This window comes from Triticum aestivum, chromosome 5D (genome assembly GCF_018294505.1).
Source record: "Triticum aestivum cultivar Chinese Spring chromosome 5D, IWGSC CS RefSeq v2.1, whole genome shotgun sequence".
Lineage (NCBI taxonomy): Eukaryota > Viridiplantae > Streptophyta > Magnoliopsida > Poales > Poaceae > Triticum > Triticum aestivum.
This window is the reverse complement of record NC_057808.1, coordinates 419,036,967-419,050,051: the sequence shown is the minus strand read 5'-3', so window position 1 is coordinate 419,050,051 and position 13,085 is coordinate 419,036,967. Positions and strand designations below refer to the sequence as shown.

Sequence of the window (13,085 nt, the reverse complement as noted above, 5' to 3'; positions counted from 1 at the left end):
ACCACGCCGTCGTGCTGACGGAACTCTCCCTCGTCCTCAACTGGATCAAGAGATCGAGGGACGTCATCGAGCTGAACGTGTGCTGAACGCGGAGGTGTCGTATGTTCGGTGCTTGGATCGGTTGGATCGCGAAGACGTTCGACTACATCAACCACGTTACTAAACTCTTCCGCTTTCGGTCTATGAGGGTACATGGACACACTCTCCCCGCTCGTTGCTATGCATCTCCTAGATAGATCTTGCGTGATCGTAGGTAAAAAATTTGAAAAACTGCGTTCCCCAACAGAAAGTCCAAAATCCACGTGATTGGACGGCGACGATGACTTGTGCGTTGTACCCTTCATGAAGGCGTCGTCTGGGGAGGCTTGGGTGTTTGGGAGAGGACTCGGGCGGAGGGATGGGGCCAGTGGCAGCAGGTGGTGTTCGCGAAGGAGGAGTGGAGTGGCATCTGGCACGTCGACAACGGCGGGTCTCAGCGGCATGGAGCAGCGGGGTCTCGCTGGTGGGCGTGTGATGATGGACGAGCGCAGGATGGTGGTGTTGTCTGGCATCGACGGCAGCTAGACCGGGCAAGGTAGATGCAACAGTACAGCACTGGGGATGGATTGGTGGCTGGTGGCTGCGACGGCCTCATACCCGGCAGGCGTCCTGGTTGAGGAGTGCGCCGGACTAGTGGGTGCCGCATACCCGGCAGGTGTCCTGGTTGGGACCTCAGGTCTTAGATGATAGGTTTGGCTTCGAGGTCTGTTTGGTATTAGGCCCAGACTATCAGCATCTCTTCATCAATTGGATAGGAGTAGCGACAGATGTTGCCTAGACGGTGGTTTTAGTCTTACTGTTGTTTAACTTTGTAAGGTCTTGTATGAATAATTAATAAAATGACTGCATGCAACGTCCAGATGCAGTGGCCGGAGGTCCTCCTCCTTTTCTAAAAAAAATATATGTTTGTTTTGATCCTTGCACAGCTAGCTAGCCAAGATCAAGGTTGTGCGGCTCCTATAATAGATCGCCGCGACCTCCCAAGGTAGGTAGTAGAAACACTTGCACCATTGTACATAATATACAATACTACTCGATTTGCTAAGCTAAGCAAGAAAGGAATGAACGTATCGAAAGTCATGTTCTGCTCCCGAGCTCATTGAGCTCGGGATGAACAGTAAAATCAAAACAAAATGAAAAACATTTAAAAAAAATCTGAATTTTTTTGGGTGGAAACATTGACAAAAATTCTTAGTACTTGCCAAATTTCATCCAAAAATGACATTAGTACAAGTCGTGGCAGAAAAAACAAAATCAGTACTCCAAAATGTTTTTGAAAATAACATTTTTGGAGCATCAATTTTGTTTTTTGTTTTTTTGCTGTGACTTCCACGAATGTTATTTTGTGATGAAATTTTGTGAGCACTGAGAACTTTTGTTAATGTTTGCACCCAAAAAAAATTAGAATTTTTTGAATTATTTTTAAATTGTTTTCAGGGTTACTGTTCACCCAAGCTCATTGAGCTCAGGCTCAAATACATCACGTTCTCGACAGTGGGGCATTGGCAAACATCTTTTACTCCGGCATTGGACTTGAAAGTGAGACCGCACCTCTGAATCAACTTTTGTTTTTGAAACTCCCACGGTATTTTGTATTAAATGAAAATGCAGAAAAAAGGGACCTCAGTCCGAACACAATGCTTTCAAGATTACATGGTCCCAAAAATGAAGAGAGAATGTCACAATGTTGAAGAGAAGGTGGTCCGAGCATACTACACTAAAAAGACAAGCAGCTAACAGGGAAATTGCAAAGAAGAGCACCAAAGACAGAAAGCTTGCTTCTTTGAGGCCTTGATACGATGGGTCTCAAGCTTAAGGGTCAGCAATGAAGAGAGCCTCCCAGGGCAGCTACAATGCTACTTTTTTTGCTGAAAACTTAAGGCATTTCTTATTTTTCAAATGTTCATATAATCATCTCCGAAAGACAGGGCACAGTTTTGGATCTAGCAAAGCCAACGTGGCTGCCGTAAGCCAGGTCACTTTAGCAATAGACCTAGAACTAGAAGCAAAAGGCACTCAAAAAATAGATGATCCAACACACTAGAAGAGCACGAAGCACGGTTAGGGCCAATGTCAGCGAAGAATCAAGTCTCTTTGGGCAACCACTATGTGCCCAACGCCATATTGGCCACATAATCGCTCATGTCTGCTCTTTCAATCTGTCCATCGGTGGTAACCAAGCAAAATCTTTTTTGTTTCAGTGGGCATATGTCTACATGTCAGCTGAGCAAACTTGATGCTTACACGGAAGCATCAAGTAACACAGAGCACCTGATGCAACTCTTCAAAGGCCAATTCAGAAAGGGGCCCTCTTGAAGCACACGTTGCATGGACATGCCTGGATCATGGGCAAAAGAGTATAAACTGGGGAATCTTCACTTGGCCTTCTCACCAAACATCCTTCAAAAACAACATGCACGACCCAAGATCAAGGAACGCACCTCGAAATACCCCCAAAGAGTGCCAGGAAAAGGGACTGGCATCTGGCCACCAGAATTATCCAACCCCACAGACACCTTGCAGAATTTAAACAGGTCAAGCAAAGGCAAACAAAAATTAGAGGGGATGGCACAATCCACTATATTTGCAGTATAATCCAAGCCCGCAGATCTTTGTGCAAGGCAAACTAGGTCAAGCAAAGCTCCACAGAAGCAAACCTTCACGCATAAACAACAACACCTGACGCCCAACGAGAATGCATACAGACACAGCAGCAGCAGCTCAAGCAACATTACAACAGGACCTACCTCAAGCCCTTGCATCTCCGACATCAGGATTTATTCAGAAAATGTATTGGTTTGGTTCCAAGGCAAGAAAGAAAACACAAGAGTAGGATGCACATGATGCTTTAAGCTACAATTCTTCTACCACATGACAGTTCGGGCAGGATGCTAATCGCTACAGCGCATCAGGTAGGTAGGTTCGGAAACACGCAGGCTAGCTACTGCATATACAACAAAACAGGAGAACGGACCAGAAGAAGAAGCCCCCATGGTTCTACTGCCCCTCTTTTGATTCTGACCTATCAGCCTTCCCACCGTTATCCCAGCCATCCCAGCCGCTCTGCCTGCTGTTGGGCCTATCCTGCTGCCTCTCGCTGCCTGACGCTTGACGATCAAAATGTTTATCGTTTTGCCTGTCATGCTGAGGTCTCTCGTTGCTCGAAGGCCGCCTGTCATGCTGAGGTCTCTCGTTGCTCGAAGGCCGCCTGTCATGCTGAGGTCTCTCGTTGCTCGAAGGCCGCCTATCAAAGTGGCGATCGTTTCTCTGTGAATATCCCTCGTCTCCTGGCGTATGGGAATAGAAGCAATTGTCTTTGTTGCAGCGACCAGTCTTCTGGAAGAGATGGCAGGGCGGCCGTGACCCCCGACCCCCAGACTGCGGCCTCCATGACCTCCCACGCGAGCCACCACCATTAAAATCCTGCTGGTTGTTCCATGTCGGGTTCCCACTTGGTGAATTCCAGTTCACGTTATTATTCCCCTGGCCTGTACCATTTACAGGGTTAGGACCTGAATTTCCCTGTGGAGGAGCACTCCAGCCGCCGGCATTTTGACTTGCGTTTCCAACTTGGGGCACCCAACCAGGATAAGAATTTGCATTTCCTTGCGCAATGGCACCGCCCCAAGGTGCCATCGCAACTCCTTGCATCTGAGCCCCCATCATAGCAGCTGCATTTGGAGTCCCTTGGCCTTGATTTGTAGCCCACACCATATTCATGTTGGTGTTTCCTGGATTTGGTGTGACCCAGCCCATGTTTTGGACTGCATTTTGCTGTGTTGGCATAGTCATACCCATGTTGTAGCTGGCGGCACCTTGTGCTGGTGCCGCCCAGGGCATGTTCATATTAGTCTGTCCCATCATTCCCCAGGCCATGTTTGCATTACTCTGAAGTGTGGATCCCCAGTTCGTATTTCCAGCCCCCTGAGCTTGGCCAGATGTGTTTGCCACTTGTGCATGTGTCATCAGCTGTGTCGAGTTGGAGGCGTCGGTTGATTGGTTCCTTGCATCTGCAGGTGATCCATAATAACGACATTAGGTAGGTTTACACTTGAAAACCATAATTCCCATGGAGCAACAAGAGATGTTTAACATTGAAAAACCCTGAGACTTCGCATTCGAACTGTTGAATCAAGATTGCAGAGAAAACACGGCATAAAAGAGGACAAGCAATGAGCTACCTCCAAATTGCTGAGTGTTTGATGGCGCAGCTCCGGGCTGAACTAGTCCACGATCTGCAAGGAGAAAGAAATAATATACATCAAACTAAAATACATATGTACTACAAATTCCAAATTTCAACCAAATTTCTGAAGCATATAAACCATGCAAAGGGACTTACCTTCACCTGAAGACTGCGAATTAACAATTTCTGTGCCCACTGTTGCAGGAGCTGGTACAGGAGTTAGCTGACCTACATTTCCTGCAACTGTATTATTCTGTCCTGAAAAGCCTCCTCCTATGATAGGCTGAGTAAGTGTCATAGGATTTACTGCAGCACCAAACTGACTTGAGGATGCATTCCAACTTTCAATGAGAGATTGTTGGCTTGCAAAAGCTGCCTGAGGATTCTGCGTACCATAATAACTTTGTGCGCCAGACTGGATCACAGTTGATCCAGGATTTGTTGTATCCGGGAAAGACTGTGACTTATTTAAAACTGCTGATTTTGAAATATGTTCACCAGCTTTTGTCCTTTCCACAAGGGAGTCACCAGAGGGTCTAGCACCTACATCTGAGCTGCTTCTCAAGTACCCTTTGTCCGTTTGAGAAGAGCTACCAAGTGGTGGTTCCCATGGAGGCAGGTCTTTCTCAAACTTCCCAGCCAAAGCATCAGGCAACAATATTGAGTCCTCCTGCTTCTCATTAGATTTCCATATTTTCAAATTATGAGGGAAGTACCCACTGCTGTTCCATTTACGCAGCTGAACTATTGAAAAAGGGCCTTGGATTTTATTAGAGGGGTCCATGTACTGCCATATCTTTTCAGACTCATTGACTGTTGACTGTGATGCTGGCGTTGGCGACATTAAATTGGCCGTTAGAGTTTTAGATGAGATAACAGATGGTCCATGTGGAGTATTAGCTGCCGTGGCTTCCACATTAACTTTTTGTGCACTGACGTTTGGACTCTCTGATTTACCCGTGTAACCAGCACTTTCACCATGAGAAGAAAATGTAGATCTCCGCCCATGAGGAGATTCCAATTGTGTACTTGACCATGTGTTTCGGTTTGACTCCCAGTTAGTTCTTGAATCTCGTGCAGCATTCCTACCCTCCCCTTTACCAGGAGACACTGGATTGATATCTTTCCTAGAGAAAGAACCTCTCGGCCTACTGAAGCTACCTGTATAAAAGAAAAATGGAAGTCGATGTCAGACTCATAAGAAATTTGAATCAGGAAAAAAAATTACAGCAGAACAAAGCAAAATCAAGTTAAGTACTTCTCTCAGCATCCTCCTCTGGTTCTTCTGGAGATTCATAATTCGGATCCATGGCGGGGTCAGCATGTATTTCAGGTTCTTCCTTTAGCCTACGAGCACGCTCCTCTGGAGTACTTAGAAGCTTCAGCTTCTCTACACATTCTCTAAGCGTAGATACTGGTCAAGGCAGGCAAGCTAAATTACGATGCAACAGAAAGAGATGCATCCTCATTGCAGAAAAATTAAACTCAAAATATAAGCAAACAACCAGAAGAAAAAAAAAGAGAAATTTGACCATAATCTTGAATCATGATCTACAGAAACAACTAAATATTGATTGATCAAATAATGTCAAAAAGGATATTCTTTTCTATGGCCCATATCGCTGGCGCGGTCACGAAGATGCGCAAGACGCATCTTTTCACTTTCAATCCACTGCAACGATCCAAATGTCATTCATGAATAAACAAATGAAATAGAAATGCTTGACTGAAAACTTCAAAAGTTCTTCAATACTAGTTGCTTACATCATTGACTTTCACAGACTGGAGAACCCTTGCCTTCTCCTGAATCTCTCCCTGGAAGATAGGATGGTTACAATAGAAAACAGTGCACCGTAACACAAACACAACATAATAGTATGTAATAACAATAACATTACCACCGTCAGTCTTGAAATGAATCCACACTTTATGCTCTGCCGTAAACGTTTGCATTCCTCCTACAACAAGAACAATGATAGCAATCAGCAAATGCAAATACATCTACTGAATAAGTGCATCGCTTATATCATTATAGTAAAAGATCAGATACGTCAGCACCAATCACTTACTAATAGTATACAAAGTGACAGTAACTAAAACCAATACTTACTCCATTCCAATGAATAAGGCGCGCACACATCCCAAAATCAAACTTTGACCATAAAGTAGACCAATAATATATATTTTTGTGACTCAGCAATTTACCACTGAAAACTTCTTGCGAATACGAATTCAGGGGTATAATTTTTGTCACGCATAACCAACATTTAGTTGGTCTAATTTATGGTCAAAGTTCAATTTTGGAATGTGTGCACGCCTTATTCATTGTAATGGAGGGAGTAATTCAGTACAGATGAGAACTATAAAACCAAATATGGATTTCCTATTGAGTACGACTATCATATTCCTATTGAGTAAAGAAAATACCTCAGTGAATTCTTGATTTGAGGTTATGTCAATACTAATAACCTCTTTCTTGTCCAAGTTTAGTATCTCTAATGTTATGTCAGTTGTCTTTTTCCCACATTTATACTTCTCAGCAGCTGTTCCAGTCCCTGCGCACAAATAAAGAAAAATTCAGCAATCAGACCCATGAAGAGCTGAATCTGGCAACAACAGTTCTGAAAGTGTACCATCTTACCGACAATCTGCACAAGTCGATAGATGTCTTGCCTTTGACCTGTACCAGATATACGTATTCTCACAAATGCTCCAAGAACTTTCTCATTAAATGTGTCAGCATCACCTATCAACTCTTCCATTAGGTTGCGACGCAGGTATATCAAGCCGATATTATGGTTATCTATCGCGGCGAAGTCATCAAGGTTCGTTTGCAGAGCTCTGTGATCATACTTCCGTGATTTCCTTCTTTTTTCTGAACTCATCACAACTGATGCTTCACTGTTCCCATCAGCGTCCTGGCTAGGATCTGGGTCTACAACACCACCATGGTTGCCATCAATATCAGCTGGTGAGACCTCAGCCAAAGGAAAATGAGATTCAAGAAGCTTCAGCATTTCAAAATGCCCAACACGTTCTTTCCCAGAAAGACTTTGGAGCCAAGAATCACAAACTATCATGCTTTTCCCGCGAGGATCCCGCAGATTTTCACGTGCAATATACTCAAGTACAAGGCGTTGAACTTCATACTGAGATAGCACTGATTTGTCACCATTCCTCATATGTGCAACAAAATCCAAGAGCTCCTTTGAGGCCCAATTAGCCTCCTCAGCTGAGGATGTCGATGTCCCCACACTTTCAGATTCTTTTGGTCCATGATCACTGCTCGAAGCACGCTTTGACAGTTGTCTAGCCTTTGCACCTCTAGGCTTCTTAGGCTTAGCATCACGGCTAACTGAGCCTTGTTTAGTATATTTACGAGTGGTGCCTTTCCCTTTGGAGCTGTCCTCCTCAGCAGCACGCTTTAATCGCTTCTTTCCCCTCGTTTTTGGTGAACTGTCTGAATTAGCCTCCTCTTCATCATTAGCTTCAGGTAGTTCACTAAGATAAGATCTATTATTTAGACGCCTAGCAGCTGATACTTCTGCATACGGCAATGGTAACTTCTCTTTCAAATTCAGCCAATAATCCTTGAACAAAGACCACCAGCTCTCTTTGTCATCAAAATCTACATCCTGTTGGATGCAATAGTATAAGTAGAAAGTATGAGCACCAGAGAACCATTAATAGATCATTTCATGCATGTAAAGTTGCTGACATGACAACTGGTCAGCAGGAAAAGAAGACATCTCACAAGCAATTTGCAGCAATACTAAGTTAAATGGACATGTCATGACAACAAAGCAAAAGGAAAGAACAAGCAGAAGCTAAACATAGACTAACCAACCAAAAACTTCCCGGCATCCTAAGTCTAACTGGAATATAAGAATGGACAGATGATTAACCAGCATTTAAAACAGAATAGGTCATTTGTGCAACATGCCATTGTTTTCTCAACACGGGTGTTCCCGTATGTGTTTAGTCCCCTAGCCAACATCATAACCGTGGATTAGGAATATGGATAGTTGTAATCTTCTAAATACTGTTGTCTACCCGCCAGAATCTTCTCCCAGCAGGCCCTCGTGTTGAGGATCCAGTGGCACACTACAGCATCTACAGGTTCATGAGGACCGATATAGCATATGCCATGAAACAAGTATGCTTGCATATGCACGACCCATGCGAGCAGCACCTCCCCCTCGCCGAGCAGTTGATTTCATACCTCAAGAGCGCACTTTATCATGTCCTCCAGCTCACAGCCTTTTTGACCAAAGCTCTCATTGCCTACACCGAAATAGACTGGACACATACCAGGTGTGCAACGTCTGGTTACTGTCTAGGTGATTTCATACCTCAAGGGCAAATTTATAATGCCCTCCAGCTCAGAGCCTTGTTGACCAACGCTCTCATTGCCTACACCGAAGCAGACTGCGAACATACCAGGTGCTCAACTTCTGGTTACTGTCTAGGTGATAACCTTGGACGTGATCCTCCAAACGATAAAGCATGGTTTCCCACTAGAGTGCGGAGACCAAGTACCATAAGTGGCTAACAATGTCATCAAAGCTAGCTGGGCCGGCAAGTACTTCAAAACCTGCAATGACCCTACTCCAAAGCAACGGTTGTTTACTGGTACAATGTACATGCCATGTAAATGTCAACAGCCCCGTTCATCATCAGACAACTAAGCAATTCGTAATTTATATCACTTCTTCCATAATCTTGCTTCCATGGGGCAAGTTCGTGTTTTGCGTGTGCCTTGTGCACCTCAATAATGATCAGAGGTGCACCCATAAGTAGGGTTTCATTTGTTATCCTACAGCTTATCCGCGGATGCACCTCAATAGTTTTTAAAGCACACCACCCAATTGGCAGCACAGGAAAATAATTACCGTCCAATGCAAAAACAACAAAATTAAACAATTTGAAGCCATGACGGTTCTGAATGCTAATGCAGAAATTGCATGCAAAAAAACGTTCAAACATTTCATGAATGCAGTATACCAAGTTCTAGCACAATAATTCAGAACAATAGTTATAGGTACACCGTACATGTTCAGTTGCATACAAGTTAGGTTCACCCACTTGATTTTACAAAATCAAAGATAGAGCACATGTCAATATGTATGCTTCAATTATGCAGACATCTAAAGAATGAGCATTAAGCTTGCAATCTTTCTAGGTTCAGACCTATCATACGAACAAGAATCACACAACACTAATGAGCTCCTCAATGCCATAACAGAAAACAAAAAAACTATAAAAACAAGACATTAGATGAAACCAAGTTACTAAACTCAAAGAAAATATTAGACTGGGGAAGCTAAGAGTAAGGTGAAAGGGTTACCATTTGCTCAGTTGCCTCCTCTTTGTTCTCTATCAGCATCACAGTATTCAGGCATGTCTCACAGAAGCCTTTAGTTCCTCTGACAGAGATGAAGTTTGTCTCTTTAATGCATGTTTTACATAACGAGAAGGTACATGTGTAACACATTTGGCGAGCAGGTTTCTGACAATTGCTACAAATGTGCCACCCTGACAAATTACGCAAAGTAAATGGAATCAAATATAAGAATTCTGGAGATTTTATATGTAGGCTGAGCATCAATACTAGTCATTGTCTACCTTTACAAAAGAAAAATCATTATGATTATTAGAGGTAAACTCATGTATCATTGTGAGTATTTCATAATACATGCATGGAAACAGATAGAAAAAGACCATGCAACAAAGGGATGCAGCTAATTTCAGTCACGGACAAATAACAAATTTTCTAAATCAGATATATCGAACAGGAAAATTATGTGACAATCCCAACAAAGGAATTGTAAGTAAGGTCCGTTGCAAAAAATTCCTCCTGAAAACATGGATTTGGGATGATTCATGATTGTAATATGCAATATCCACAAAGTTGAAATGCAACTGTTTAAGAGCACTCGGAAGGATTCAAACTGAAGATCATCCCACATACCACAAGTCCATTGGCCCTTTGACTTGAAGAAATCGTCATCCCGATTAATACAAGAAGGATGATAAGCCTTAGGACAAAACCTGAGGACACAAAATGAGCAGTCAACAGCTGTAACATAGTTGTGTATTTTTTAATGGCAAATGAAAAATAACATAGCTGTCGCACAAACCTACGATCACAAATCACAAGTTCACCACCATCAAAGCAAATGAAGCACACCTCCTCCTCATCCTTTCTTTTAACAGATGGCTTCACCACAGCCTGAGCCTTCGAAGATGCACGACCTCGTTTTGGGCGCCCTACACCTCTTCGTGCCAACGGTGGAGGTTCGTCATCATCGTCATCCTCATATATCTGCACATCCTCCTCTTCAGGTACATCACCAGCCAAGTCAACTTCTTCCGGAACACTGTCAGCCTCTTCAGCGATGTTTTGCTCAGCCATATCATCTTCTTCATCTTCTCCAGTCATAGTAACCACATGTTTTTCAACACCCTCCTCATCTGCACCATCATCACCAGCCTCTTTTTCCTGATCTCCACCTTCATCCACCTGCATGTCCTCATCTGTGGAACCAACACCAGCTGCATCAGTACATTTCTCCTCATTGACATCTCTACTGATGGAAACTGCATCCATTGACGTCCCCTCATCTGCAGAAGCATCACCAGCTGTTACGATCCCTTCATCCTCATTGCCATTTCCCGTTGAGGCAAGAATATCCATCTCTGTGACCTCCTCTGCAACAACATTATCAATCATGTCGAGTTCAGCTTCTTCCGGAACCCTATCAGCTTCTTCAGCAACATTTTGGGCAGCCATGACATCTCTTTCACCCTCAACTCCAGCTGCACCATCATCACCAGCTGAAGAGATCTCCTTTTCCTGACTATCAACTACAGTTGGGTCAACTGCATCCACCTGTCTGTCCTCACCTGTGGCATTAACACCAACTGCACCGGCAGCTTTCTCCTCATCGACATCTCTACTGATGGAAACTGCATCCATCTGCCTCCCCTCATCCGTGGAAGCATCATCAGCTGCTGCAACCGCTTCCTCTCCATAGTCAATTCCAGTTGAGGGATGTGTATCCACCTCTGCAACATCATCGTCTTCTTTGACAAGCTCTGCTTCCCTATCAATTAACTCAGTTGCAGCAACTGCATCCATTGGTGCACCCTCCTCATCATGAGCATCCACCCCATAATCACTAACCGCGATATCACTATCCACAATAAGACGAGCATCATCTTGCGCACCGAGTCCAAATTGATCAGCCTCGTCAGCACCATCATGAATCCCCTGACCAGTCTGGTCGGAACCGACATCAGCCGGGGAAGCACCCAGGTCTGCGGGGTCATCCACAGCAGCAGTGTCCCCATTCAACTGCGACCCAGCGCCAGCACCCTCCTCGGGCTTCTCATCAGCCGGATCAGAGTCGTTCGCGACACCCACAGTCTCCCCCGCCGCCACGTCGTCTCCAGCGGCCTGGGAGTCCTCCTCAGGCTTCTCGCCCCCTCCGCCGCCGTCGCCCTCCAGCACGATATCCGGGGTGGTCGGCATGGCCTACGCCGCGCCGGGGACAGGGGCGGGCCTGGACGCACGCAGAGTTCGTCGGGGTTAGCCCGGGATTGAAGCAGCCAACCGCCGGATAACCAGACCGAGGGAGCTCGTACCTCGAAAATCAATGCCCGAGGACGCGGGGCGGGCGGGGGCGGCGCGGGGGGCGACGAGGTGGGGCGGGGGCGGCGGCGACGCGCGCGAGAGGCCGCGGCGGGGGTTCGGGGGGGCTGGGGCGTCGGCGGCGAGCGGGGAGCGGCAAACGGCGGCAGCTCTAGGGCACAGCGGCGGTTGCGGCGAGACGACTATAGGAAGGAGGATTTTGGAGCCGCATCGGTTTTGGATTGGAGTTGGGGGGGTAGGGTAGGGTACGCTCGGCGTGAGGGGAGCCGTGGCGTGGGAGAGGAAGTGCCACGGACTCTTCCTGTACGGTGCTGGGCCGGGCCGGGCCGGGCGTGGAGTTTTGGTGTCGGTTGGGCCTGAGGGACGAGAGGGCTGTGTGTCCACCGGGTTGGACATGAACACGGGTACCCCCAAAAAAAAAGGAGCGACTATCGGCTTCTTTTGGGGAAAAAATAACTGGCCCAGTGTAAGTTGAATGAATTACTTTGTATGTACAAGTCATATTTTTTGTGTAATTCATATTTTGTGCTAGGTCATTTTTTCTGTGTAAGTCACTTTTTCGTTGCTATATGTGTTACTGGTTTTTCTTTTACTACACATGTAGACTTTCACAATCTTTTTTACAAAAAAAGTATGTATTTAATGTCTATTGTTAATTCACGTATGTAGTAATGCACTTGGTCAAAACTATGGAAAGCGAACGTACGATACCCACAATCACTTATTAGTTCCATTACGCATAATCATAAACTAAAAGCACCATCAAATCAAAAACAAAAAACAAAAGTTATTCTAAGGTAAAATGAATTAGGGTCATTGGTGTTACCCTAAAAAGAAGAAATAAAATAAAATAAAGACAAAATTTTGCTCACAGATTATGTAGAAATTGCATTGTTCCAACTATAAAATGCTTATTAAAATTATTTTTCACTTGTAACATAAAAGCAACACTTAGCATGTAGGCAACGACATCCATCGAGTGTTGAATGAGTGCCTGGATCCAACTTGAGAGACATGGTGGATGGATCAGTTTATACATAACTGTTAGTCAAGAGGGTTTCAGTAGGAAGGGAGCCTTGAGTGTGTGGGTGGTGTCGGAAATCCGGCATGTAAATATTTCATGTAAATATGACTTTGGGGAGTCTTTCCCCCTTCTCCTTTAATGAATGATACGCATGCTTATGCGTATTCGAGAAAAAAAATTAT

The 13,085-nt window shown here is 44.8% G+C and overlaps 1 protein-coding gene across 1 annotated transcript; it reads right to left on the bottom strand.

Annotated features, from left to right (window-relative positions):
- Window positions 1-2,770: 2,770 nt before the first annotated feature.
- LOC123122289 (zinc finger CCCH domain-containing protein 19) lies at window positions 2,771-12,081 on the bottom strand. Its single transcript, XM_044542469.1, has 13 exons — window positions 11,873-12,081; window positions 10,366-11,790; window positions 10,197-10,276; window positions 9,573-9,760; window positions 6,867-7,860; window positions 6,653-6,780; window positions 6,124-6,183; window positions 5,990-6,040; window positions 5,827-5,897; window positions 5,484-5,632; window positions 4,382-5,386; window positions 4,221-4,274; window positions 2,771-4,049 (listed from the first exon to the last, which is right to left on the bottom strand). The coding sequence occupies exons 2-13, from the start codon at window positions 11,757-11,759 to the stop codon at window positions 3,037-3,039; spliced, it is 5,187 nt and encodes a 1,728-aa protein (XP_044398404.1). The 5' UTR covers window positions 11,760-11,790; window positions 11,873-12,081; the 3' UTR covers window positions 2,771-3,036.
- Window positions 12,082-13,085: the final 1,004 nt, after the last annotated feature.

Excerpts from the sequence above, each read along its gene's own strand:
- LOC123122289 (XM_044542469.1), bottom strand. The coding sequence starts at position 11,759 with ATGCCGACCACCCCGGATATCGTGCTGGAGGGCGACGGCGGCGGAGGG. Across the intron at positions 10,277-10,365 it reads CTTGTGATTTGTGATCGTAG|GTTTTGTCCTAAGGCTTATC; the intron begins GTTTGTGCGACA and ends TTGTGTCCTCAG. Across the intron at positions 6,041-6,123 it reads TCATTTCAAGACTGACGGTG|GGAGAGATTCAGGAGAAGGC; the intron begins GTAATGTTATTG and ends CCTATCTTCCAG.